At 41.4% G+C, this 27954-nt stretch overlaps 1 protein-coding gene across 1 annotated transcript in view; it reads left to right on the top strand.

The window, feature by feature from the left end:
* The window catches only part of ATG7 (autophagy related 7), a gene marked incomplete at its 3' end in the record, with an annotated part of 44398 nt that overhangs the window by 9890 nt on the left and 6554 nt on the right, over positions 1-27954 (top strand). Inside the window, exons 9-16 of the mRNA XM_081180634.1 lie at positions 974-1064; positions 5745-5889; positions 7095-7253; positions 10609-10803; positions 12585-12788; positions 13074-13189; positions 13332-13407; positions 17005-17085. Of these exons, the coding sequence (XP_081036760.1) occupies positions 974-1064; positions 5745-5889; positions 7095-7253; positions 10609-10803; positions 12585-12788; positions 13074-13189; positions 13332-13407; positions 17005-17085 (1067 nt within the window). The remainder of the gene's footprint in view (positions 1-973; positions 1065-5744; positions 5890-7094; positions 7254-10608; positions 10804-12584; positions 12789-13073; positions 13190-13331; positions 13408-17004; positions 17086-27954) is intronic.

The raw sequence follows: 27954 nt of genomic DNA, 5'->3' as shown, positions 1-27954 counted from the left end.
ATGTCTTGGGCAAACTTTTCCCAAAGTAGACTGAGTTTCCATCTTCTCCCATATGATTCTGCCCAGTCTCTGATCATCTGGGGCCATTTTGTGTTCCCTGCAGCCTTCAGAGGTGTATTTAGTTAATGGCAACATGCAAGAGTTCCTTTTCTCTCTTATGTCATTCTGTTTTCATTTGAATGCTTTTCTGTTTTAGTGATCATTTGATTTCTCTGCTAGTTACGCTTTTTTCAGTTGGCTCCCGGTTTTAATAACTGTGAGCTGCTTTGGCCTTTTCTGGTTGTCTGGAGTAAGTGGGTTGTACATGTTATTTCTAATATACACCGTATGTTTAGATGTTCATCCCCACAGATTGGGATAAAATGTGATTTGGGGCCACTCGAGGAGTTTAGTAGCTCAGTGAGGGTTTGAATGTAGGTCAGATCCATCATTCCTTTGATTTGTATTACTTGATTCCCATTTAAGAACCTCAAGAAACTGAGCTTTTAAATTAAGGCAGTGCTAAAAAAAGAAAGAAATAGCTGCCACTCGCAACAATGCCAGTCAATTGCTGCATTATGAAACTGATTACAGAGCTTAATCTGCACTCATGTGTTGGCTTCAGAATGTAAAGTATGCTAGAATTTATTTTATAGATTGCTACTCTATAAAGTCCTCAGCTGCACAATAAAATATTCTATCATCCAAAGACTCACTTTTATGGCAAATTCTAGTGAAATCTGGATTTTTGTAATCTGGATTGACTGGCAGTACTTTTCAATATATTCTAGAACAGCCAATAGCTTTTTTCTTTTTTGCAAGGTTTCCACCAGACTGACATGGGACACCTGTGAAATTACAGTAGTGACTTCATATAACTGTAGTTCTCCACTACTCAAACTTTTAACAATTTGCCATTTACGATGAGTGGGGTTTTGCTGTCTCAAACAACATTTGTATTCTTCAACACAGTTATTTTTCTCTGGTGAGGCAGGTTGTCCAAAAGCTGTTGGATGGGAGAAAAACCAAAAAGGAGGCATGGGCCCAAGAATGGTCAATCTGAGCGAGTGCATGGACCCGAAAAGGTACGTACCATTACAAGGCTTCACACTCTGAAAGGCAGCTTTGCAGGATAAGAAATACAAGTTGGGAATACCACTTAAGTACCTGAGGAAGCCATCTCTTAGCATTACGGACTCATTCACTATTTACTCACTGTCTACAGAATTGTTTTTATTTTTTCCTAAAGAATCTCTTGGCCGTTAGGTCACTATGTGTACTTACTTATCAGTACCCATTTCTTTTTTTAAAAAAAAAAAATTATTAACAGGCCAATCAAATCACATTAATTCCAAATCACATTAGTTCCAAATTATACAGCCAAATTTTTAAAATTTTATTGGTGGTATCCATACTTCGAGCTCCGAAAGGGATCCAAACATCACTCTTGTTGCTGCTTTAACTACACAGTTCTGTCCAGATAGTCTCTTTGTTATTTTCCTCATCTTCTTCTTGTTATCATATATTCCTTTCTTTGTGATCTCTGATAATCTTCACAAGCGGGTTGAAAACAAACATATCCTGTGTGGATTTTACACTCTCCAAGAGCCATATCACATAAAGGACAGGCGCCATTTCCACACCTCCGCAAAGAACATTCCCACAGTCTGTCTGTTGATTTCCACAGGCCTGCGAATCTGTATCTCAGGGGGCCCTGCCAGGTCAAATCCACATTCCGATAACCATACATTCACATTCCAATGTCCATGGTCCTCCTCCTCTTCGTCCTCCTGTGGGCAGGCCTGTCTTAACAAATCTCCATTTGAAACTGCGTCACAAAGCTTTCTTTCCATCCGACGTTCCCACCAGTCCTCTCTTTGATCAGTAATTCATTTCCACACAGTTCTTAATCTCCTGCTTGTGATTAGTAATTTGCAACGATTCTTTCTCTCTGGGAGGGAGGATTATTGGGTACTCACATAAGACAAAAAAAGAAAAGTTTTTCCTCCCCCCCCTTTCTGTTTCTCTCTGACATACCAATCTTTTAATGATGAGTCTTCACTTGATTTATTGTCCAGCCCGTCGCTTCGCTCACAGAGATCCTATTAATCAGCAGTCTTTACTCCCAATCTTCACTTGAAGTATGTGCATTTGCTTCTATTTCCAATTATATATTTCGAGCTGATGCAAACCAGTGCGCGATTCGGAGACAGCGTCCAGGAGAGCCGACTCCACCCGAGGGCTTCGTGCCTAGTGTCCTCACCCCCTTCTTTCGAATCTGGGGGTGAACTATGGACACAGCAGGCAAGGCAGCACCCCCCATTCCCTTGGGGGGCAAGGGAGGCTGCATACTCCCATATTAGCCTCTTAATTACCTCGTGTGGGTCAGAGAAATGTTATTGTCGGCCATCTTCCAATGCGCCCCCTGGTGGCCCCCCTATCAGTACCCATTTCTTTGACAGTTTGAGGACTCTCGGTTCTTGATTATCTTGTAGATTGCAGTCTTCCTAACTACGGAAGCCTCTGGGTGTGAAAAAGGAGTACAGTAGTACCTCTGATTATGTACTTAATTCGTTCCGGAGGTTCGTTCTTAACCTGAAACTGTTCTTAACCTGAAGCACCACTTTAGCTAATGGGGCCTCCCGCTGCTTCTGCACCTCTGCTGTGCGATTTCTGTTCTCATCCTGAAGCAAAGTTCTTAACCCGAGGTACTATTTCTGGGTTAGCGGAGTCTGTAACCTGAAGCGTATGTAACCTGAACCGTATGTAGCCCGAGGTACCACTGTACAGTAGAACCTCTACTCACATCCATGATCCGTTCCAAAGGCCCGTCCTTATGGCGAAACGGGTCAATAATAGAAGCGCCGTTGTGCGCAGGCGCATCCGGCAGCAGCCCGCTTCTGCACATGTGCGGACGGTGGCAGTCGCTTCTGCTTGTGCGCGAATCACGGCAAACCCGGTGTTTACGTCCGGGTTTGCCGTGGTCACGACTTGGAACAGGCCTAAGTAGAGCGGGACGTAAGTAGAGATTCTAGTGTATATTAGCAAGGGAGCTATGTGCAGCAGGCCTACCTGTTACAGAGGATTCTGGGTACATTCAACTCACATTAGGCACTGGCGAGGCATTTTTTTAACTTAATCAGTGTCTTCCATGAGCTGAAAGGGCACCTTAGAGCACACTCAGCACAATCCTTGGGCCACATCCTGCCCGCGAGCACACAGTGGACGTGCTCTGTTTCAGCAAGGCTTGTTTGCCATTACTGATTGAAGGATGCCAGGTTGAGTGGAGTTCCCATAACAACATCTATTATATTCTGCTGATTAAGTTTTATGAGTCTTGTGCAAAGAACCATGTAGGAAATGCAACCTGGCTTTAGGAACAACAAATCTCTCATCATTTGTTACCTTCCTCCCTTGTATTTGGGGCTCTGAAGCATCAATTGCAGCTTCCCTTGAGAGTCAGATTGGAAATTTAACCCAGAGCCAGAAGACCGCAGTTAACTACTTGTTTATTACATTGACTTAAAGGAACATAATTTGCATAACACAACAGACGCCAAGCTGCAGGTCATGAAAAGGTTGGTCGTTTTACAGCATTTAAATTTTGAAATTGTTTCCTGCTAGTATAGAGAAACTCCCATCAGCCTCCGGAAGCTGTGCACAGAGAGAATTATAGACATGCCAAAAGATGAAAGGCTTTCCCCTCATGGTTCATTGTTTCTGATATTTCAGCAATTTTACCAATGCATTTTCAGGTTTTTCTTCCTCCCTTCTTAGATGGTGAGATTTAAAGCCTTCTTTTTAAATTAAAGTTGTGGGTTCTTGGGAGACTTGGGGTTTTGTAAACTAGAAAAGTATCATAAGGACTTGTATGTTATAACAAGCAGGAAATCTGCAGCTGAAAAATGGTCTGTTCTGTTTCCCTGCTACATTTTCACCCTAATTGTGAGGAGAGCTTGAACATAGCCATTTGGGGCTTCTCTTCCAATTATTCTGATACTTTCATAAATTTTGATGCCAAATTCTGCTTTCATATTTAGATGAAAAGCTAAATTAAGTTTTAAATAAATACATGAAATCTGAAAAAAACGGCCTGCAGAAGTTTGCTGGAGTATGTAGCAAAATATTTTTGCAGACAGCTGAAGAATTCAAGTTAGCAGGGTAGTAGTTTTATTTCAAGTTTGGTTTTACAAAATTGTTTATCAATATTTTAGATTAGCATTCTTTTCTCTAGATTGTGTCAGATAGTGTTACAACAGGGTTATATTTGGATATTGTATGGATACATTTTATATTTTCTATTTAATATTGGCATAATTTACAATCCTTCCAGTACAGTGGTACCTCGGGTTACATACGCTTCAGGTTACAGGTTACACGGGGCAGGTTCTGAATGGGGAGAAGAAAATCAGAAGTTCCATTGTTTAAACCAACTTCCAGTTGAATTTAAATTCCATGAACAGGCAGACATTGTTCAGTGTCGCCCTATAAATTTTTCACTATCTGATTTCCCATTGTAAATGAGCACATCATATCTAGGAACACAAAAAGGAGATAATTTGTTCTTGTTCCTGTATTACTGGGATGGAAATACCGTATTTTTTGCACCATAACACCCACTTTTTTCCTCCTAGAAAGTAAGGGGAAATGTCTGTGCGTGTTATGGAGGAAATGCCTACGGGTGGCATGCCTACGGATTTTCCTCCTCTAAAAACTATGTGCGTGTTATGGTCGGGTGCGTGTTATATATGGCGGCCAAGAGGGCCATGAGGGCCCAAAATGGAGCCCGGCACTCTTCCGTTGCGTAGCTTGCAAACTGTCCGTGCCGATCCAAACGTCCTTCTGCCTCTTTGGCCGGTTAGCAGAGCGATCACAGCGGTTAGAAGCGATTGCAGTGTGTGGGTAATAATTCAGAACACACACAAGGCTTTCCCTTATCTTCTTAGCCTTTAATCTGGTAGCATAACATCATAAATCACACCCGGCGAAAGCTCGCACATCTTCCCTCACGCTTTGCGTACGAGAATGAAACACACAGAGTAAAACCACTCCCGAATACGTCTGTAACCACGCCTCAAGAATGTGAGACGTCACTCAGAACTCTTTAACCCTGTAAGTTCTGAAACCCTTAACATTATAGAGCGAAAAATACGGTAATTCTGACGGGTTCTTCTAAGTGACAGAGCAGTACAAGAGTGATCTCTTTGGATGAGGGTGTTATAATCTGATCTGATGCTGCCTCTGTTACATGTATAAAAAGCTGATAAGGCTTTAACCAAGACAGCTAAATTTATTGCAGAACCTAAATGTTAGATTTTCTTTTTTGTCCTATAGCTTTTAGACTGTGGTGATATTAGTTGTCTTAATACAGTGGTACCTCGGGTTACATACGCTTCAGGTTGGTTACAGACGCTTCAGATTACAGACTCCGCTAACCCAGAAATAGTGCTTCAGTTTAAGAACTTTGCTTCAGGATAAGAACAGAAATTGTGCTCCGGCGGCACGGCAGCAGCAGGAGGCCCCATTAGCTAAAGTGGTGCTTCAGGTTAAGAACAGTTTCAGGTTAAGAACGGACCTTCGGAACGAATTAAGTACTTAACCCGAGGTACCATTTGGAGATGGGGACAAGAAGAAAATGTAATGCACTATTGTAAGCTATAATTAAAATACAGAGGAGATGAAGGACATCAGTGGTGTACTGATGTTTCAACCGAAGGGGGCGAGCATAACCAGTCTTTAACTTCCTGTTCTATTTTAATTTATAGGTTAGCTGAATCATCGGTGGATCTTAACCTTAAATTGATGTGTTGGCGGTTAGTGCCTACTCTTGACCTGGAGAAAGTTGTGTCTGTGAAGTGTCTTCTCCTAGGAGCTGGTACGCTGGGTTGTAGTGTAGCCAGAACTTTGATGGCAAGTACTGAAGCTACTCCACATATTCAAACCTGTCTCATTATTTTGTATCAGTATCTATGAAGCAAAATAGGTGTCGAATAAGAGTCCTCCTTTCTTCCTCCTGTTCATGGGATTCTCTCTTTGACAGCCCCTACCCTGGAGGCTCAAAAGTGTGCTCCCACAAGAGTTGTTAACATGCAGGAAGCAGGCTGGGCTATAGTATCCTTCGCAATGAGATGTACAAAATTTGCCAAACTAGACCTTAACAAATGAACACTATCTACTGTATTTTTCGCTCTATAAGATGCACCAGACCACAAGACGCACCTAGTTTTTGGAGGAGGAAAACACACAAAAAAATTCTGAATCCCAGAAGCCAGAACAGCAAGAGGGATCGCTGCACAGTGAAAGCAGCAATTCCTCTTGCTGTTCTGGCTTCTGGGATAGCTGCGCAGCCTGCATTTGCTCCATAAGACGCACACACATTTCCCCTTGCTTTTTAGGAGGGAAAAAGTGAGTCTTATAGAGCAAATAATATGGTAATTAAGGTGCATTTAACTCTCCAGGAGTTTGGAAGGGAAATGGTTTCTATCAATTGGCTGCATCATTTATTTTTTAGCTGCATTTTTAGTGGCGTAGCGCAGCTTGTGAAATATCAACCTGAATCTTGAGTAAAAGCCTGGGATTAACAGAAATAAAACATAAACTGTGATTAGTGCATATATTCCATTCTACTCTTCTATTTTACTTTTGCTATTGGTTGAAATAGCATAATTGTTCTCAAAGTGTGAGGTGGATTTCTCTGAGGAGTCATTGAATATGGAATGAGCACACTACTGACCACACTTAGTGTGTGTCCGGAAGATGGCAACACAAGAACGGGCCTTTTCTGTGGTGGCTCCCTGTTTGTGGAATGCTCTCGCCAGGGAGGCTTGCCTGGGCCCTTCATTACATATCTTTAGGCTTGAGGCAAAAACTAGGCCTTTGGCCAATTAACATTCTATGGCCTTTTAAATGTGTTTGTGGGAGAAGGGTTATTGGTTTGTTTTTGTATATTATGTATTTTGTGTTCTCATTTTGTAATTTTTTTGTTGTGAATCACTCTGTCTTTGGATAAAGGGCGGTATACAAATTTGACAAATAAAAAGTAAAAAAAAAATAGATTAGTGGTAATTCTTGCCTTGCTCAAAGAACTATTTCATTGCTTGTGGTTTTCCACTCAGGGATGGGGAGTCAGGAGGATCACTTTTGTGGACAACGCAAAGATTTCTTATTCCAACCCTGTGCGGCAACCACTCTATGAATTTGAAGACTGCCTCGGGGGTGGGAAGTCCAAAGCACTTGCAGCAGCAGACAGGCTCCAAAAAATATTCCCAGGAGTGGTGAGTAAAATGCATTGAGATGTGATTTAATGATCAAAACACTTTATTAGTTTCAATAACGGCCTAGGATTTCTTCTCATGCCCATTCTTCAAAAGTGAACTAAGCCACAAGGAAATAATTCTGATGTTACGGTGACTGACTAGCTTTGACAGCTAGTCATTTACACGGAAAAAAGAACTGAAATTAAACCTGCTTGAAGAAATCAAAATAAAAACGAGGCACAAAGGAATAGTTTAGGAAAAGTAAACTGAGCACTATTTAGCTGTGCTTAGTTCTTCATCAAAATGAAGTGACAGAGGAAAAGTGTCATTTAGCACAGAGTGTTATTCACACAGCCATAAAAATAATCTCTACCACCATACCATTTATAGCAAATACAGGGTATATCTGTCTTATTAGAGTCCCTTACTTGAAATGCATGCAATTTCAGACTGATAATTCTAATTATATTTGCTTGAGAGTAGACATACCAGCTTATTATTTCAGACAGCAATTGCAGGAAAAAAATATTACACGTTGGCGGAATCCAGTTGATCTTTCTAGCATGACTGCTGCAACGAAGGCATCTGCTAACTGCTTCTTCAAGCGCACGCACCCCCCCCCCAAAAAAAAGATAGGTTGGGGACTCAGGAACTGTCTAGGACAGATTTTGAGGGACAGGGCTACAGCTGAGAGGGGAATTGGCAAGAATAGCATGCCTCCCCATTAACTGGTGCCTCTCCTTGGGCCGAAAGCCTTTTAAACCAATCATCAGCTTTCCTCAGAAAAAACCTGGAACTGGAGTGTTAAACCAGGATGCCATGCAGCATGAAGTAGAAAATTCAGCACCTTCCTAAATTATATTTATTTGCATATTTACATTTCTAACTCGCCCTTTATCAGAACATTATATTAGGATAAGCTCCAATCACATAAACAGTAGGCAGCCATGGAAAGATGGAAGAAAACTAGCCCTATAGGTGTTGTCTGAAAGACTGCGCTGTGTATTTTGGGTTGTATTCAGTACTGTGTGCACTAAGTTCTGCCCTTCCTCTGCTCTCCCTGTCTGCTGCCAGAATCTACTCTAGAGGATCCCCAACCCTTTGGAGTAGATTTTGGGGGTGCACACAGGGCTGGAGAGGAGAGGGAAACTCCATTATGCAAGTGGAAACCAGTTGCACAAGCTGAACTGTTGGACACAAGGCTTTATATAAACATTTCTGCCCCATCAGTTCACTCCTCTGGGCGGCAAGAACAATAAAATGAATAATAAAACCAGTCATAATTAGGCTCTGTCTGCACGAGACATATGGAAACTGTTTCGATTTAACAGTTTCATTATTGGTTTTTATTGCAGTTGGAGCTTTTTAATTAGTCTCACAACCGTCTCACTTATACAAAATATTTCTCCGTTCGTAATTATTGACAGCTTTTACTAAACGGAACTAAATTTCTCAGCCTTGTGAATCCTCCAACTAACTCCCTGTGCATAGGTTTTGTTGTGTAATCAACAGCCTTCATATTTGGGCTCTGCTTTTGGGATCTGACTGCTCCATTTTTGAGGGACTACATACTGTAACTTCCCTAAATCTCCTAATCTTGGTTGGAGTATTAGGAGTATGCTGTGGGCTTAGGTGTTCCCCTTTCACGCTCTGAATTCTGGTAATGGCCTTTGACTGGCCTTGACTGTCCAGGGGTCCTTTACCTTTTTTTTTAAACCTTACTCAAACATCTCAACCACACTAAATGGCCCCCCACCCCCCACTTGTGTGGGCAACAATCCTTATAGATCCACTTTGCCCATCTTTCAGAAGCACTGTGTTGGATACAACCACCTGTGGTTTTTCAAAGGTGCTATTCCATGCTACTGAAAGATTCTCTGCAATTTGAAATAATAATGTTTTTCTTATGCCATCTGCTGGTCAATAAGCTCAACTACACAACAAATCTGAGCTTTGTATTAACAATACAGTGGTACCTCGGGTTAAGAACTTAATTTGTTCTGGAGGTCCGTTCTTAACCTGAAACTGTTCTTAACCTGAGGTACAACTTTAGCTAATGGGGCCTCCTGCTGCTGCCGTGCCACCACCGCGCAATTTCTGTTCTCATCCTGAAGCAAAGTTCTTAACCCGAGGGACTACTTCCAGGTTAGCAGAGTCTGTAACCTGAAGCATCTGTAACCTGAGGTACCACTGTATCTTATATGCAGTCTTAGGTCACCCTGTGTTTTTAAATGTGTTATTTTAAAATGAAACCCATTTGGCTGATTGTACACACAAATAACAAGGTTATTTTTGAAATACTATCTTCTTTCAACTAGCAAATCAGAGTGTGCTCCGTGTACTGAAATACTGTTTTGACATGTACCACATGTAATTCACTGGATCTGAGTATGGATGCTGCTGGTGTACCTCCCAGCCCATTGCTCAGCAGCTTCCCTGGCCAAGCTGACAGAGGTGCTCTTGGAGGTGGTTTTGTAGAATATCTTCACCGTAGTGCTACGGTGGCCTCAAGTGTTCTGTGACAGCAGGGCTGGTCTCTGCCTCCAGAGACATACAGAATCCAACAGTTCTTGAATGCTGTGGGGGGATTTTCTTGTTGACATTGTTGATGCTTCTGCTGAGGCCCTACTCTGTTTTTTTGCTGGCTGTCCCCCCCCCCCGCAGAGGGCATGTGTTTGTGTCCTGGGTAGAGTTAGGTATGTGGTGGGTAGTGGGAGACAGACAGAACACAGTGAAAAATTGGCAGGCCATTCAAAATAGTGGAGGTACGTAGCTAGTAATGTCGCAGGCACCATCCTATTAATGCCCTTGATAGTGATGCTGTAGTATAGCATACAAAAGAGCCAGGCTTGCTGGTGTGAGAATGACTTGTTTTCTGCTGGAAAGAAAATGAGGATTTCCTGACAATGAGGAGTACATACAGGGGATAACATCATCTGGGTAGATTCGTGACAGCAGAGAATTCCATCAGGAAAACTATAGTCTCTAGGAAGGCTCTTAATGTTTCCACAAATGTATGGCTTGCTTTTTGTTTTTGCTTTGTGAAGGCACAATAAACTCCACATTAATTATTCTTAAAACAGCTGTCCAGTAATAGGGAACCTTTATGAAATGGCCCTCTCTCTCTTTAAAGCAGCCACAACTGCAGCCCGGCTGTGATTCTAAATGCAGATGAAATAATCCATGTTATGATGATTAAAATAGTTCTATTCTCCTCAGTATTGCAATTTTGCTGGAGCCTGCTGGTGCCTGCTGGCTTAAGTACATGAAATAACCAAACATATCAACAAGTGGGTTTACCTAATTATGGTTAAAAGTTGTATTCTGTGTGAAAATATGTGTGTTACTCTTTTCTTTCTGCTTCATTTTTTAGAATGCTGAAGGTTTTAATATGAGTATCCCAATGCCAGGTCACCCAGTAAATTTTTCTGACGTCACCTTGGAGCAGGCCCGCAAGGATGTGACACAACTGGAGGAGCTCATTGATGCCCACGATGTCATCTTTTTGTTAATGGACACCAGGGAAAGCCGGTGGCTTCCTGCTGTTATTGCAGCCAGCAAGAGAAAGGTATCCTACTTCATTAGTATCCCAGAGGCCATGATGTAAGTGGCTTATTGTAGTCTGTGGTGGCCATTCAAAAGCTTTTGCAGTTGCTGTTTTAACACGAATCAAACCCTTCAACTGCAAACATTTCCCAATGACTTAATGCTCGTAGCTATCTTCTGCTGGGAATCTCCCTCAGACTGAAACAGCTTAGTTGTCAGTGTTAGTGTGACATGCTCAGTTCCATTTGCGCATTATTATAATCACATTTCTGGCTGGCCTTTATGGCAAGACCCTGTGTATATATCCTAATATTTTGAAGGGGAGTGGTATCCAGGAACATATCTCTGCATACTTGCTTGGCAAAGGATAATGTATTGTATTAAAATATAGCTTAGAGTTTTGATCTGGACTTCTGCTGCTTCCGGTTTATTTCTCTTTTAATTTTGTTTTCATAACTTTAATTTGGCTTGTAAAAATTGAATAAATATTAATAATTTAATAAGGTATTTATGTACTTCTGCTTATAGCCTAAGGGTAATTGTAGTCTGTTGAACACCAAGGATGCTGGCAACTGTATTTGATCTGTCAGGTTGTGGCTATTAGTTTCCATCTTCAACATTTTTTACCACTTACTTAAAAGAAAAGAAAAGAAGCTTACATGTGTTTGTGGGAATAGCTACTGAAGACCTGGAGAATTATCTTCTTATTTTTCCAGTCTGTAGAAGTACTATGGGTGGAAATCATCAAGTTGAAATAAAAATAGTTTACAGGCTATGTATATGATAATTTTGAAGTGAAACCTGTGTAGTGTCAGATGAAATGATATAATGAAATTATCAGAGTATATAACTACTGTACTTTTTGTTCTTGTTCTAAGCTTTGTTGAAATAGCAAGATCCCAAAGTAGATAACAGGATGGGTCTCTAAACCTCTCTTTCTTTCTCTTTCTTTCTTTCTCTCTCTCTCTCTCTCTCTCTCTCTCTCTCTCTCTCTCTCTCTCTCTCTCTTTTGCCTTGGGTTTGTGAACTCATCTTAAGTCAAGGTATAGAAGCGAGGTTGGAAAACAGGGATCTAGCCATGGACTTGTATCCAACTATCCCACAACAGTTGCAACCAGTGATGCCAGTCAGTGGAATGGGGAGAGAAGCAAGCCATTTTGGGTGGTTTCCCTGTCTCCCTGCAGTAGCTGCTTTCCTCCTATCTGATCTAGAACGTCCCCCAGCCCTCTATAGTATATTTGGGGCAGGCATGAAGGTTGCAGGGAGGGAAGGGGAGTTGCTGAGAATGACTTCGCTCCCTTTCCTACCTACAGAAGCCTTCAGTCAGCTGAACGATACCATTGGACACAACTCATAGTTTCCAATCTGGGTTTGTACATAGTTTTCTGTTTGGATTTACACAGAATAACTATGGCTTCCAGCAAGCCTGGGAGGGAGGAAAGGAATCGCAGTGCATGAAGGTGATGAGGAAATATGTGCATCCAAGGCTCCTTCATGTAGCACAGGAGCAGCCAATGTGTTCTCCAGATGTTGTTGGCCTCCAGCTCCCATCATCCCCGATCACTGGTCATCCTGGCTGTGGTGGATAAGAGTCAGAGTCAAAAGCACCCGGATGCCACGTTGGCTACCCATGATGTAGTAGCATTATCCATAACTTATTCCGTCTATCAGTAACTTATTTTGTAAACAACATTTACAATATATTGCCATATTTCTGTAATTTTTACCCCACAATAAATAGGTTTTCGCTTGTTCACCTGCATTTGATTTATCACTTTCTATACTTTTCCTTGTTTTGTACAGCTGGTAATCAATGCTGCCCTGGGATTTGACACCTTTGTTGTGATGAGACATGGACTGAAGAAGCCAAAGCATCAAGAGGTGGGCGATTCTCCCTGCAATAATCCTTCAGCTTCAGCCGATCTTCTGGGATCATCGCTCTTTTCAAATATCCCTGGTTACAAACTTGGTTGCTACTTCTGCAATGACGTTGTGGCACCGGGAGATGTAAGTATAATTGATCTGAATTGCAACTTATTGTGTTATTGTGTTTTATAGTTCTTGATTTTTAATACAATCTGTCTCTGCAACCTTTCAGTGTGTTATTATTATTATTATTATTATTATTATTATGAAGAATATCACTTTAAAATCATTATATTTTCCCCTGAGAGCACAGTGGTCCATTTGTTAGCATTCGTTTTAAAAGATAGCCTTTAAAATGTTTTGCACAATTATGCAGATAAAAAGAACTTAAAAGTATAACATTGTGAGAGCTGCCTTCCTTTGTAGTCCACCAGGGATCGGACATTAGATCAGCAGTGCACAGTCAGTCGACCAGGATTAGCCATGATAGCAGGAGCCCTTGCTGTGGAATTAATGGTATCCATTTTGCAGCACCCAGAAGGGTAAGTCATATTTGTGTGGGTGGATTCATGTTTTCACAAAACATTAATAAAATTAATTAATCAAAATAATAATTCTAGATTATTAATAAATGGAATTAATTAACTGAATACATCTCTCTTCTCTCCCCTCCTTTTTTGTTAGTGGCTATGCCATTGCCAGCAGTAGTGATGACAGAATGAATGAACCTCCCACCTCTCTTGGGCTTGTGCCACATCAGGTTAGTAAACCAAAAATAAACGCCATTGGCTTGCTATGTCCTGATATAGAAATGTGTCAAATAGACCCACTTGGCATATAACACTGAACCCATGGCTAAGCATGAGTATGCGACCATGACAATACTCATAGTAAAAATTCTGGTTTCTTTGCACCTCCCTTGATCTGGCTGCTGCTGTGCCACCTGGAGCTAGGCCATGAGTTGCCTTACAAGTGGGAATCCAGGTTGGGATGTGTTATGTCTCCCCTGGAAGTAGTGAGAGGAGAGGGGATGTGGTCTGTGGAGGGTTCTGAGGGCTAGGGCTGCCCTTGAGCCTGAGGTTCACCCCACCCCCTTACAAAAGATTATATCCAGCTAAATTATCGCACAAGGAGAATAAATGTTGCCTCTGCAATATAACCAGTGTGGTGTAGTGGTTAAGAGTGGTGGACTCGTAATCTGGTGAACTGGGTTCGCGTCTCCGCTCCTCCACATGCAGCTGCTGGGTGACTTTGGGCTAGTCACACTTCTCTGAAGTCTCTCAGCCCCACTCACCTCACAGAGTCTTTGTTGTGGGGGAGGAAGGGAAAGGAGAATGTTAGCCGCTTTGAGGCTCCTTCGGGTAGTGATAAAGCGGGATATCAAACCCAGACTCTTCTTCTACTTCTTCCTCCTCCTTTGCCTTATTTGAGCCCCCTCAGCTGTCCCTAAATCTGCCTCAGAGGGTTGGAAGACACGCCCCACAAAGCAGATTTGAAGAGCGTTGAGGTGGAGGGTTAAGTTCTGCTGCAATTTCAGGAGACGTTCTGGGCTTGCAATGGTTTAGTTGGATGTAACCCAATATTGTTAACTAGTTAAATCCACTTGCTATGACATCCAGTGACCTGTTTATGCAAGAGCTTTCCTTTTTAATTATTGGTAATTGAACTGATTATTATACTAAGACTAGCTTTTGGGGTTTTTAAAAGTGCAATTACTATTGGGTTTTTTAAGTCACCAGTGGATGCTGCCTCTTAAGTGACCCCGACAATTCTCCTGTTACTTGTTAGTGCTGTTAACGTTTTCAAAACTACCCTTTTGCTCTTTTCAGCAAGGAAATAGATTGAGATAAGACTAGCTTGTAAAAGCTAAGTTGTACAAAGTGCTAAGAAATCATCAGGGTTTGTGTGTGTGTGTGTGTGCTTTCAAGAGTTGATTGTACAATGATGCATAGTTAGTTGAACTGCAACATGCTATCCTTTATGGTCAGTTTTTTCTTTTTTCCTCATTGTTTTCACAAATGCTTTCCTGCTGGCTAAGAAGATGTAATACTATCCCACTTCTGTTTGCTGATACCATATCCATTTAGAATTAGGAGGGAGAGCTTTCTTTGGGCCAGAGCTCTCTCTTCTAATGCTTATCTGAATCAGGGCAAATTTTGATGGTGGATCAGAAGCTAATTAATTTGATCTTTTCCTCTCATAGTAGTATTTTTCTTCTTGCCCTTTAAGGTCTTCTTGCTGTGAAGCAGTCATCTTCTCTGAATGTTTCACAAACTGTACACAAATGCACATAACTATATCACAAAAATTATTAGTAAAATTATTTCCTTGTTAGCAGAGAATTTCTTAAGGGTTGTAACTCTGAACCTTCTGTGGCAGAGATTTTTTTTATTATTTATTTATTTATTTATTTATTTATTTATTTATTTCATTTGTTTATATTCTTTGTTTATTTATTTCATTTATATCCCACCTTTTCCTCCAAAGAGCTCAAGGTGCCATACATGGTTCTCTCCCCCCCCCCATTTAATGCCCAGTACAACCCTGTGGTGTAGGTTAGGTGGAGAAGCATTGAACAGCCCAGAGTCACCCAGGATTTGAACCCTTATCCCCCAGGTTGTTGTCCCACACTCTAACCATGACACCGCAATGGCCTGGATGGGTATTAATTTAGTCTTTAATTTTTATTTTTCTTACTACATGCCCTCTTCAACATCTTAATATCAGCTCAGTTTATTCTTTGCCCACAGTTTTTGCTTCAGAATAAAATACCCACTGTTGTTTTGATAATGTTTTTTTAAGATTACAAAGCAAGGTAGTTAATAGTCTGTTTAAAGAACCAGTTCAATAATTTTGTTTCCTTTAAAGACACTTCAAAATTAAAAGGGGTCATCCCTCTTGCACTGGCCATATTGGTGCAGGGTAAGATGTAGGTAACCTAAACAGTAGCAATATATCAAATACTGTGATTGAAGTAAGAAGGCATATGTCAAATTCATATAGGCTGATTTTCTGAATATATACTTTAACGTAGTCATGTTCAGTCTGTTACTATTTATATAAGTATTTATGTTTATTTATATTTATATAAGTATATTCTTAAAATAAGCTGGTTTATATAATAGTATATTATTTGCAATTCCAGTTGCAAAAGAATCTGAGCAAGGATACCATAATTTAAACAATAACGGACATGTAACAAGTGAGTTTGGGAAGGTACAGTGGTGCCCCGCAAGACGAATGCCTCGCAAGACGAAAAACTCGCTAGACGAAAGGGTTTTTCGGTTTTGCGTTGCTTCGCTAGACGAATTTCCTTATGGGCTTGCTTCGCAAGACGAAAACATCTTGCGCTTTTTTCTTAAAGCCGCTTGAAGAGGCGCAGTTGCGACGGACCGTGCTTCGCAAGACGAAAAACATCGCAAGACTAAAAGACTCGCGGAACGAATTATTTTCGTCTTGCGAGGCACCACTGTACTACAGTTTGCATCATGCAGTTAAAAGATTCAAAGATCGTTACCCCCCCCCCCCCGCCAAGACATTTAGAATTGAAGTGTTTGATCCTTTACTCTTACAGGATTGGAAAAGATTTACAAGGATTTGATAGATCTGTGGATGCTGTATTCACAATCAGAGTAGCAATTGAACTACTGTAAACAAATACCTGTAAGAACTGGTCCCGTTCTCCATTCTGGATTAATGATTCTGCTCAGTCATGGTTTGGTTTTTTTAAAGAAAATGAAACCATGCTTTTAAGAACACACAGATGTCAGCCACAGAACTCTTGCTTCAGTGCGATTACTGTTTTAGCCACTGAGGAGGAAAGAGATAAAACTAAGAAAGGTGATCCCTTTTATTGGTCTACAGGATCACATTACCTTCTTTGTTCCTCCTGAAGGGCTTATTAAAGCTGGCTGGCTGACTGGAAATTTCAGTTGCACACACAACTTCTGTAATACACAGAATTGGTTAGTATTAAGCAGCAGGAAACAGAAGTGTGTGCACCTTTTCCATTTCAGAATGGCTGCAGAGCAAGAACCTGAACAATACATTCAGTAGCAACAGTCGTCATGCTTTCTTCTTTTCTCTCAGTTGTTGCTTGCTGCAGTCAAGAAGTTTCAACTCCAGGTGGTGCTGTTTCTGTATACAGTGAGATAAAAATGCATGCTAGTCCTCCTACCTGCACAACCAAAACATATCATGTGCCTAGTCAGTTTCAGCAGAAAGGCCTGCTGAAGTCTGTCTACTTGTGCCACAAATAATGGGCATCTTGGCTATACTTTCTTCAAAAGATGGTGCTTGCAATACTCAGCCAGCACAATATTAATATCTTATTGCTGCCTATCTCTTTGACTTGCAGATTCGAGGGTTTTTATCAAGATTTGATAACGTCCTTCCCGTCAGCCTGGCTTTTGACAAATGCACTGCCTGTTCTCCCAGAGTAAGTTTGGTTTTTAATTTAAACTGTTTTTTCCTCAAAACAATGCTTCTGCTTTATCACTGTTGCGTTTTTTACATGCAAGCCTTTCCTTTGTTTATTTTGAGATGTGTACTTTATGTCACTGTTGAGCATTGTGCCACGAACTAAACCTTTCTTAGCCAATATAATCTTAAGTAATTTTCTACCCTCCTTTAAATATGGAATTTCCAAGTCAATTGTCTTAAATGAAAAACCTCTCTTTTACCTGTACAAGGCAGTGAATAATATCTTCATTTTTTAGCTCTGTGTTGAATGAAAATAACCCTGCTGCTGTCACCACTGTTACGGGCAGTCATTTAATTTTTTTATTAAAAAATATTACACACACGCACACACACACACACACACACACAGTGGTACCTCGGGTTAAGTACTTAATTCATTCCGGAGGTCCGTTCTTAACCTGAAGCACCACTTTAGCTAATGGGGCCTCCTGCTGCCGCCGCGCTGCCAGAGCCCGATTTCTATTCTTATCCTGAAGCAAAGTTCTTAACCTGAAGCACTATTTCTGGCTTAGCGGAGTGTGTAACCTGAAGCGTATGTAACCTGAAGCGTATGTAACCCAAGGTACCACTGTATATGTATCCTTCACAAAGTCTTTCTAATGGAGGTGAGTCCAGCTGTCAACGGAGGTGACCTGCCTCATTACCACCATCTCTCCTCCTTCCAAAGCCAGAATTTGTGGTGGCAAGTGGGAGTGCGGAAGGCAGGAAGACCAAAAGTAGCCAGAGTCAAAGCCAGTGCTAGGCAGGACCAACTAATTCTAGTTTTGAAGCCACCTTCCTCCCTGCTGAGGCAACACTTGTAGGAGAAAGAAGCTGACAGGCCGTGCAACCCCCCTGGATTGTTTGCAAGCAAGAAGGGAGACAGGTGGGGCCGGGCTGAGAGCAGGATGAGATTGTTGTTGTTTATAGAAGTGTGTGTCTTCACTGGCCCTTCTCCTTCCATGTCTCAGTTGATGTAGCATGTACCTTCTTCCACTCCTTTCCAGTGATTGATAGTGCTTGAAGCTAAGTAATAATTGTCAAGTTTGTTGTTAAGCCACTTTGGATAAGCTTAGGAATGTGGAAACCTCTGTAACATGTATCCTTTCCTTATCACTCTGGAAATGGCAGACTTTGAATGTTGGTTGGAAAGAGCCCATCCCATAGCTTCTTTCCATTTTGTTCTAGTTCCCAGGAGAGCAAATGTTAGTGTGGAAAGGAGTTCTAATGGATTCCCCTTGGTCCTATTCTTCTGTTGTTTCTGGAAAAGCATGGGGGAAATCATGCAATACTGCACTTCTAAGATATTCTCCAAAGATGCCCGCAATCTGTTTGCTGAACTCCGCCACTTTCCCCTATTGGCCTAGCCTCAAACTCAGGGTGAAAATGAGCTCAGTACTAGCCAAAATATTTTTCTGTCTGAGGTGGAACCCAACTACCCAGTTGCTAGGGCTAATACAGTGGTACCTCGGGTTACGTACTTAATTCGTTCTGGAGGTCCATTCTTAACCTGAAACTGTTCTTAACCTGAAGCACCACTTTAGCTAATGGGGCCTCTTGCTGCCACCGCGCCGCTGCTGGGCAATGTCTGTTCTCGTCCTGAAGCAAAGTTCTTAACCTGAGGTACTATTTCTGGGTTAGCGGAGTCTGTAAGCTGAAGTATATGTAACCTGAAGCGTATGTAACCCGAGGTACCACTGTACTTTTATTATTTATACCCTGCCCATCTGGGTGGGTTTCCTCAGCCACTCTGGGCAGCTTCCAACAAAGATTAAAAGGTAAAGGTAAAGGTACCCCTGCCCGTACGGGTCAGTCGTGACCGACTCTGGGGTTTCGTGCTCATCTCGCTTAAGAGGCCGGGAGCCAGCGCTGTCCGGAGACACTTCCGGGTCACATGGCCAGCGTGACAAAGCTGCTCTGGCGAGCCAGCACCAGTGCAGCGCACGGAAATGCTGTTACCTTCCTGCTATAAAGCGGTACCTATTTATCTACTTGCACTTAGGGGTGCTTTTGAACTGCTAGGTGGGCAGGAGCAGGGACCGAAGTCCTAGGCACTGAGGTTTTACCCACAGCGCCACCCACGTTCCAACAAAGATTAAAAATACATTAAAACATCAGTCATTAAAAACTTCCCTAAACTGCCTTCAGATGTTTTCTAAATGTCAGATAATTGTTTATCTCTTTGACATCTGATGGGAGGGTGTTCCACAGGGTGGGCACCACTACCAAGAAGGCCCTCTGCCTGGTTCCCTGTAACCTTACTTCTCTCGGGAAGGGAACCGCCAGAAGGCCCTCAGTGCTGGACCTCAGTGTCTGGGCAGAACGATGGGGGTGGAGACACTCCTTCAGGTATGCTGGGCCGATGCCATTTTTAAAAATCTTATTGCAACTTTCAGGTCTCAATTTCTGCCTTTATCTATCACTCGCTCCTTCTGATTGTGCCCCCAAAAGAGGCTGATTGACCCTTACAGCTGGCTGGCCCCAAATGAACTCTTTAGCTGCCCCGTATTCATTTTCTCCTCTCACGCCCAGAAGCCCATTCCTTTTCTTCTCCCTTAATCCTTACTATCATACTTTGGCAAAATAAATGACACATACATGCTAACCAGAGTACACTATGCAAACATGCACCAGTGTAATGAATTATTCTCATGATTTGGCTTCTTCTTACTCAGAAGTTTGACATTTAGTGTAGACTAAATCAAACATACGTTCACAATCAGCCTTTGAGGCCTTCTCAGTTCTGCAGCAGTTTTCTAGGGTAAGTCCATGTTTAAGCAATCACCTTGACTGGGATATATTGCTGTGAATGCTGAGTAGGTGTGACTCATAATCTGGCTCGCACATTAAGTGCTATGATTTCAGTCATGCCAGATTCATTGCCGGCATTTCTCTTTAATTCCAGAAAACAACAGCACATCCTTCATACACCAATTTTAAATATCTAAGGCCTTCCAAGGTGGTTTTGGGACTTGGGTTGGGGTCAGGGACATAATATAAGAAAGGCCTTATAAAAAAAGTGGAACCTTTCCTGCTATAAATTTGCCTCTTGCAGTGGAATGCCAGTCAGTCTTTCTAATATAACTGCTGTACTTTGTCAAGACTACAATAACCTTCCTGACATTTGCTGTTCAAATTCCTCATAACGTATGAGAGCATGAGCTGTGAGCCAGGAAGCCTCTGGTTCAAATATTACTTCATCTGAGAACATACTAAGAGGCCTCAGGCAAGCTGCCATTGCCTCCGTCCCAGTCCCCCCCCCCCTTCTGCTATGTGAGAATTAGCTTACATGACTGATACAACTGAAACGATAGAAATGCTTTGATTTTCTTTTCCATGCCCCTGCCCAAAGTGTGGAAGTAAAATGCAGATGGAACCTTTTCCCTGTTTCAGGTTTCTGAAAAAAATTTGGGAGGGATGGGGAGAGATGTGTTAGGAAATGATTTCCTCATTGTGGTCATTTTAAGAGCCCTGCTTTACATAAACAGGTTTGATGATTTAATAAAATCTGACTTGGGTTTTAACAGCTGTGCTATTCCCATAGTGATCACTTTTCATGTGGTGAGAATATTAAATTACTTTTTCTGCTGAAAAGGTTGCTTCAAGGGTACATGTATTTCCTTACAGTATAAAAGTAACATTTATTTACATGTTCAGCTTGAATTTTTAGAATCAAAATATGCTTTGTTGCCTCATAGGATCAAGATTTCTGATGCCAATGACAAATGTAACTACGGCAGTTCAGTTCTGTACACTTTCCCCTCTTCATAATGCATTAAATTGTCATTTCATTAAATTGTCATTTAATGCATAAAATTCATTGCATTAAATTGTCATTTCAATACTGACACTCCCCATGTTTCTGGCTGAAAGTTTCTTGGTGCTTGAAACTACGAATAATTTCTTAAATCTTTTTTTTCTTTTAGTGATGCGATCTCTTTTAAAATCTTGCATCCATTTTTTCAGTATAGATATACAGCTGATAAGATATGAAAGGACCTGTATAGGCATCTTAAGAGATTCCATTTCATACTTATTCAGTTCCAGAAATTGCCATATTTCTTTTGGTATTCATGTTGCAACTGTGTCAGAAAGAGAACTGAACAATCAAGGTCCAAGTTACACTTCTGTCAGATAGATCTTCAGTTCCATAAGGTAGCCAATGAGGACTTTTGATGTCCGCTGTGAAGCCAGTACCTTAATTTGGGCCTGAATTTGTCTTCCATAATCACCACCCTTATTAGCAGTACAACTGTTATGACTGGAATGACAAACAGCTGCCTCTAAGATTAGTGATCATGTGCAGCCACTTGGGTGATTGTTGCAAAACAGCGTAGTAAGTATACCCAAGCTTCATTTGTGCCAGTGCTGAAGAGTGTTTCTGGACTGTTCATCAGGAATAACTGTAGCTTAATCTCAGCTGCTTAACCAACCATATATACATCACCACCATAGAGTAACTAAAGCTAATTGAAGGTATCCTTTCCTCTCTTTTCTTAAAAGGTACATCCTGAATTCAGTACTAGTTTCTTTTTAAAAAGAAAATATGATTTAAAAAGAGATGTTTAACAGATGAGGCAAAAGAATCAACATGTATCTATACTGATGTCTTGTGAATCTTTTGAAAAATCAGTAGGCAGAGATACAACGCAAATGGAATCACTGCAGTGTGGTTTGATTATTTAAAGTAGTTATTAAAAAAACCTAAAGAGATACGGAGATTACAACTGTCAAGCTTAAAAGAAACTGCGATATCACATTTCTGAAAATGTGAATAGTAAAAAGTAGAGCACCATTTCACAGTGCTTCAAAATTTTTAGTGCTTTGAAATTTATTTGGCTCCTTATGAAATATCAGTGATAGTACAAGGCACTGTAGGGTTTATTTGAGGGAATTCTTCATTCTTAAGCTACGATTCTAAACATAGCTGTTGACATGCAAGTTCAGTTGAAATTAGGGGTGCATACTTCCAAGTAAATGCATTCAGAACTGAGGTGTGATGTCTTCTATAGCATGCTTGATTTATTGTGCATAAAACATTGTGAATTACCAATTAATACTACGCTTATAAATTGAAGGCTCTATAGTTCATTTTTTAGAGTAAAGGTAAAGGGACCCCTGACCGTTAGGTCCAGTCGCGGACAACTCTGAGGCGCTCATCTCGCTTTATTGGCTGAGGGAGCCAGCATGACTAAGCCGCTTCTGGCGAACCAGAGCAGCGCGTGGAAATGCCATTTACCTTCCTGCCGGAGCGGTACCTATTTATCTACTTGCACTTTGATGTGCTTTGAAACTGCTAGGTTGGCAGGAGCAGGGACTGAGCAACGGGAGCTCACCCCGTCGCAGGGATTTGAACCACCGACCTTATGATCAGCAAGCCCTAGACCACAGAGCTACCCACATCCCACACATTATTATTTTTTACTGCAAAGGTTGCTTGAAAATTTCTCACAGCTTAGGACATTTGAGGCTGTTTTGGTAAATGGAACAGTATTGGTAATGTTCCCAGTTGCAGGGGACTTGGAAATATTGGCAGCCTGTATGTGAGGCACAATTTTTGTGGTGCTCAAGATGCATTTATCCAGCATTTAGTGGGACAAAAGAAGAGTTAATGCTTCTTTGTGCCTACATGAGTGAAGATGGAAGAAAAAGTGGCATGTACGTCAAAACAATTTTGCCTTCCAATTTAAGGCCATCCAAGTTTGTTGATAGGCAGAAAAAGGCTAGCCAAGTTTAAAATGCTGGAAGGTCACTTTTCACCTTCCGCAGACTAATACTGATGTTTTTCGTAGCTCTTATAAGCAAAATAAAGATCTAGCAAATACATGAAGTTACTTCCTCCATGGATTTCAAATGTAACATAAGAACTGAATTACTCATACAAAGCCACTTAAGAGAACAAAGGCTTTGCAGCCTGAAAGAAAAGGAACTGTTATCCCATACTCTCATTCTAGTCAGTTGTGGGGAGGGGGAATTGCCTGTGCTTTTTTGAAAAGAAACACAGATGTATTTTAAAAGCCTTGGTTTAAAATGAATTCTCTGTAAAATGGTCCTTGACAACTCTCGATCATGTGTCATTTTGCACAGCTGTACTATCTAACAAATAGATTTGGTTCTTCACTCTGGGCATCTAGCCACTTATCCACACAATGCAAGCCTAGCTTTGTTTCACAGTGAAGACATTAATTTGAGTGCTTTCATCGTGTTTAAAAAAATTGGCTGTCCTTTTTAAGACCTTGCAGGAACTACTGGAACCTGGTTGTTGATAGTCATCTTAGTCTGCAATATATATATATATATATATATGCTTTCGTAGGTTTTGGTGTTTTCGGGTATCTTCCCGTGTAAGAGTTGGGGTGTCTAGGCGACGTTTCGACGAGGTCTCACTCGTCATCTTCAGGCTGGTGCTTTCGGCTTCTTGTTACTAGAACAGAGCAGGATCTCAGTGTTTGAGTTCCTATAAATACTGTTGAGGGGGTGTGGTGTATAGCCTCCAACGTTCTGGGCAGAGAGGAAGTTCCCAGGTTATTGTGCCTTTTCTTCTTTTGTTCGTTAATTACTTGAGGGATATCTTGAGTGATTTCTTGAGTGATATTCTGAGTACCACTTAGGAGGGTCATTAGGTGTGGATTAGTTGCTAAAGCTTTCGTGTCTTGACCTCTTGAGCTTGTGAAGAGTTTTTTTGAGTTTTTCTGAGAAGAGTTTTTCTGAGAAGATGGCTGTACTGCACTTAGTTGTGCTCTGGCTTGGCTTCGTGTATAGGGGCGAGCTGTGGTTTTGTGCCCTGTGCCAGCCAGATCTGTGTAGGGATTGCAGGGGGGTGCAGCATCCGGAGGTGCCACTATTGTTTGGCTACTGGGTGGTATCTGTAATTTATCTGTGGAGAGGGTCTGGGTTTGGGTCTGGTGTGGTTGATTGGAGATGGCGTTCTGTGTGCCTCTGGTTCTGGTGTCGGTTTTTGTGGGGAGGGCTAATTTCCAGATGTCTGGCAGGCGGGACGTGTCGTCACGCTTGTTCATGTTGTGAGGGTGTTTCTCTATCTCGATGGCTTCCATGATTATTCTCTTGTGGTGATGTTCCATGTTAAAGAGCAATTTGGAATCTGCAAAATTAATTTCGTGTCCTGTTTCTTTCATGTGTTGGTAAAGAGAGGAAGTTTTTTCTTCTTTTTTGACGGCATTCTTGTGTTCTGCGATACGTGCATTTATTCGTCTGTTTGTTTGTCCAATGTACGTGGCTGGGCACGTTTGCAGTGGTCTATTTGCAGTGTAATCTTATGTATGGTACAATATGGCCTGGTCCCCAGTCTGGGAACCGAAAGCTGGTCACATAATTTTAAAGTGGTAATCTCATCCTAAGCAAGAAGAACATCTTGGCTCGTACGATTATGAGTTTTACTTGTAAATAGGAACAATAGTCCTGGTTTGGCTGAATTGCTAAACTGTAGTTTAGCACTACGTGAAAAAAACATTACCTTTTTCTCCAGTGAGGCCAAGAGGAAAAAATTGGAAGAATCTGCTTTCTTGTTTAAGCTTAACCACACTTTGACATTACATCTGACCTGGGATCTTTGGTAAGTTTAAACTGTGCTTTATTGAAACAAGCCCAGATCAGTAACCACATTTGATCGCGTTCAGACATAATGACAAACTGCAGTTAATTTAAACTAGTAAATATATGTTTCTCATCTGCTTGCAACTGGGAGGGAGGGGAGCATGTGATCCAGGGGCTCACTCAGGTTTGTTCACAGAGTTAATAAACTATGGTTTAGCATTACGACCAAACTATATAAAGCAAGGAATATGGTAAGGAGCTCCTATGCTTAAGAAAATGCCATATTATGAACGACACTGTAGCCTATGAAAGGGAATAGGGAATTAATTTATTGAACTTTGGCATCTTACATTATAGTGTTGTCTTTGTTTCTATTTAGCCTTTGAGCAGGGGTAGGCAATCTAAGGCCCAATCGCCTTCTCAGTCTGGCCCATGGACAGTCCAGGAATCAGTGTGTTTTACATGAGTAGAATGTGTGCTTTTATTTAAAATGCATCTCTGGGTTATTTGTGGGGCATAGGAATTCGTTCATAATTTTTTTTCAAAATATAGTCAGGCCCACCACATGGTCTGAAGGACGGTGGACCGGCCCATGGCTGAAAAAGGTTGCTGACCCCTGCCTTTGAGTGTTTGTGTTGTTGGAAGATACATTGAGACCAATTGATAGTGAAAGGCAGGGTAAAGGTAAAGGGACCCCTGACCATTAGGTCCAGTCATGACCGACTCTGGGGTTGCGGCGCTCATCTCATTTTATTGGCCGAGGGAGCCGGCATACAGCTTCCGGGTCATGTGGCCAGCATGACTAAGCGGCTTCTGGCGAACCAGAGCAGCACACGGAAACACCGTTTACCTTCCCGCCGGAGCAGTACCTATTTATCTACTTGCACTTTGACGTGCTTTCAAACTGCTAGGTTGGCAGGGTAGAAATTTTATAAATAAATACATGCTACATGCAAAAGTGCACAGGAGAAGCACAATGACCAACATTGCTTTACTGCAAAGCAGCATTGGGAGAAGACAGTTTTGCACAGAAAAGAAGTAGGTGGAGGTTTCTTAACCCCTTTCTAATTCAACATCTGATTATTATTATTATCATCATCAAGAAATCTGAAAAATACGGAAATTAGGGTGCCTAGAATTGGAGAACTGGAAATATGGCAGCTGTACTAGAAGGACTGAGATGATTCTAGAACTGAAACCAAGTGAGCTATTCTGACCTTGAATGAACTGAGATTCACAAGGAGGCTCAGAAGGAATCGGGACATGTATGTTTGGCAAAAGAGAGCCTTACAGTTTAAGGACTAGTGAGAGTTCTGCCAGGGATGATTCCTTCAGAATTTGCTGGGTGCCTGGAAGCCGAAATGTGAAATCCCTTCTTTTCAACTGTGCCAAGTTTAAATAGGATTTCCAAGCCTAAGAACTCTTTTATAGCAGATGGTGGTCTTCCCTGTGGCAGACCCTAAGCTGTAGAATTCCCTCTCCTCAGAGGTGTGACTGGCTGGCAACTTCATTATGTACAGTAGCTCTTGTCGTATGCTGATGGTGCACCTCTTTACAGTGGCCTTGGAAATCTAAGAGATTTAGGGTCCATCCTATTCTCTTGACTGTATTTTTTAAAAACTGTAAAATTCTCAAGGGTCTTCCAGCCAAGGAGAACAGCTTTTCAAGGGCTGCAGACAGAACGGCGTTAGGGGGAAGCCCTTTTCCAATCATGGAAAGAAAGTTAGGATCCAAGCCATTGTTGAGTGTGACACTGCAAGGAGCGGAACAGCTAAACAAAGAATTCAATTTTAGCAGACGAGTAACACACTTCTGCTCCACAGAACTTAAAAGCAGTTTATTTATTTATTTAGTTCTGAGACTTTAAAAAGCTTTCAGATACGTAAATTAGATAAGTCATTTATGTTGTTGGCAAACGTACAGAGATAGAGATTATGAAAGTTAAACCTGGGATTGAGAATTTGGCTGCTTTAGCTTCTATATATATATATATATTTCCACATTTCTAATTTGGAAGGTATTTGTCACTTAGGGCTTTCTTTTAAGAACTTTGAAAGGGGAAGATCACAGTTCTTTCCTCTCTGTTCTCCTCTGTTCTTTTTTTTTTTTTTTAAAGAGCAAATCCTTTGATAAATCTTTTTCTGGCACAATGTTACATTAACATCCTTACGTTATTAGGAACGTGTAATCTAATTCTCTTTAATTAAAGCCGGAAAAGGTATCATTTCAGGCTTTGGAAAGTGGTGTTCCATTAGGGGGGAAAGGAACTGGTATTGCCTTAGAGGTATTGGGTAAAAATCACTAGCATTGTTCTTCCTATATATAAAGGGGGGAGCCCTCCAAAGTATTGCATATACTATTATGATACAATAAAAAGAAAATAAACCTCTCCTGAGGCATTTTTGTGATAACACTTTGGTCAACTTATAGTAAAGGAAGAGGAACTGTGATGTGAGTGGAATACAGTGATACCTCGGGTTACAGACGCTTCAGGTTACTCTGCTAACCCAGAAATAGTACCTCAGGTTAAGAACTTTGCTTCAGGATGAGAACAGAAATCGTGGTCCGGTGGCGCGGCAGCAGGAGGAGGCCCCATTAGCTAAAGTGGTGCTTCAGGTTAAGAACAGTTTCATGTTAAGAACAGGCCTCCAGAATGAATTAAATTCTTAACCCGAGGTACCACTGTATTTTGGGCTGAAGGAGAGGGGGGTATCACTTTGTACAGTGGTACCTCTGGTTACAAATTTAATTCATTCCGGAGGTCCATTTTTAACCTGAAACTGTTCTTAACCTGAGACACCACTTTAGCTAATGGGGCCTCCCGCTGCTGCCGTGCTGCGGCGACGCGATTTCTGTTCTCATCCTGAAGCAAAGTTCTTAACCCGAGGTACTATTTCTGGGTTAGTGGAATCTGTAACCTGAAGCATATGTAACCTGAAGCGAATGTAACCCGAGGTACCACTGTACTCATTTATATTTACTTTGTATACTGTTTGTAACCCGAGGTACCACTGTACTTGTTTACATTGAAAGACATCTGCCATTTTACTGCCCATTCACTCAGTTTGGAGAGATCCTTTTGAAGCTCTTCGCAGTTGCTTTTTGTTTTAATCACCAGGAAGAGTGAACATTAATAAAAATTAAAGTGGACCCAGGGCTGTAGAATCCTGAGGAAAAGTTGAGAGCGTTGCTTGCAAGAACCTCAAACTTCTTGGGGGCTTGTACAGGCAGAGCTGCTAAAGTTAGATGAGTGCTGCATGTTTTTAATCCACCCAGCGTGGATGGCATGAAA

The sequence above is a fragment of the Podarcis bocagei genome, assembly GCF_964188305.1.
Source record: "Podarcis bocagei genome assembly, chromosome: 2".
In the NCBI taxonomy this organism is placed as follows: domain Eukaryota; kingdom Metazoa; phylum Chordata; class Lepidosauria; order Squamata; family Lacertidae; genus Podarcis; species Podarcis bocagei.
Note: the sequence above shows the minus strand (reverse complement) of the source record. Positions and strands in the feature narration are given on the sequence as shown.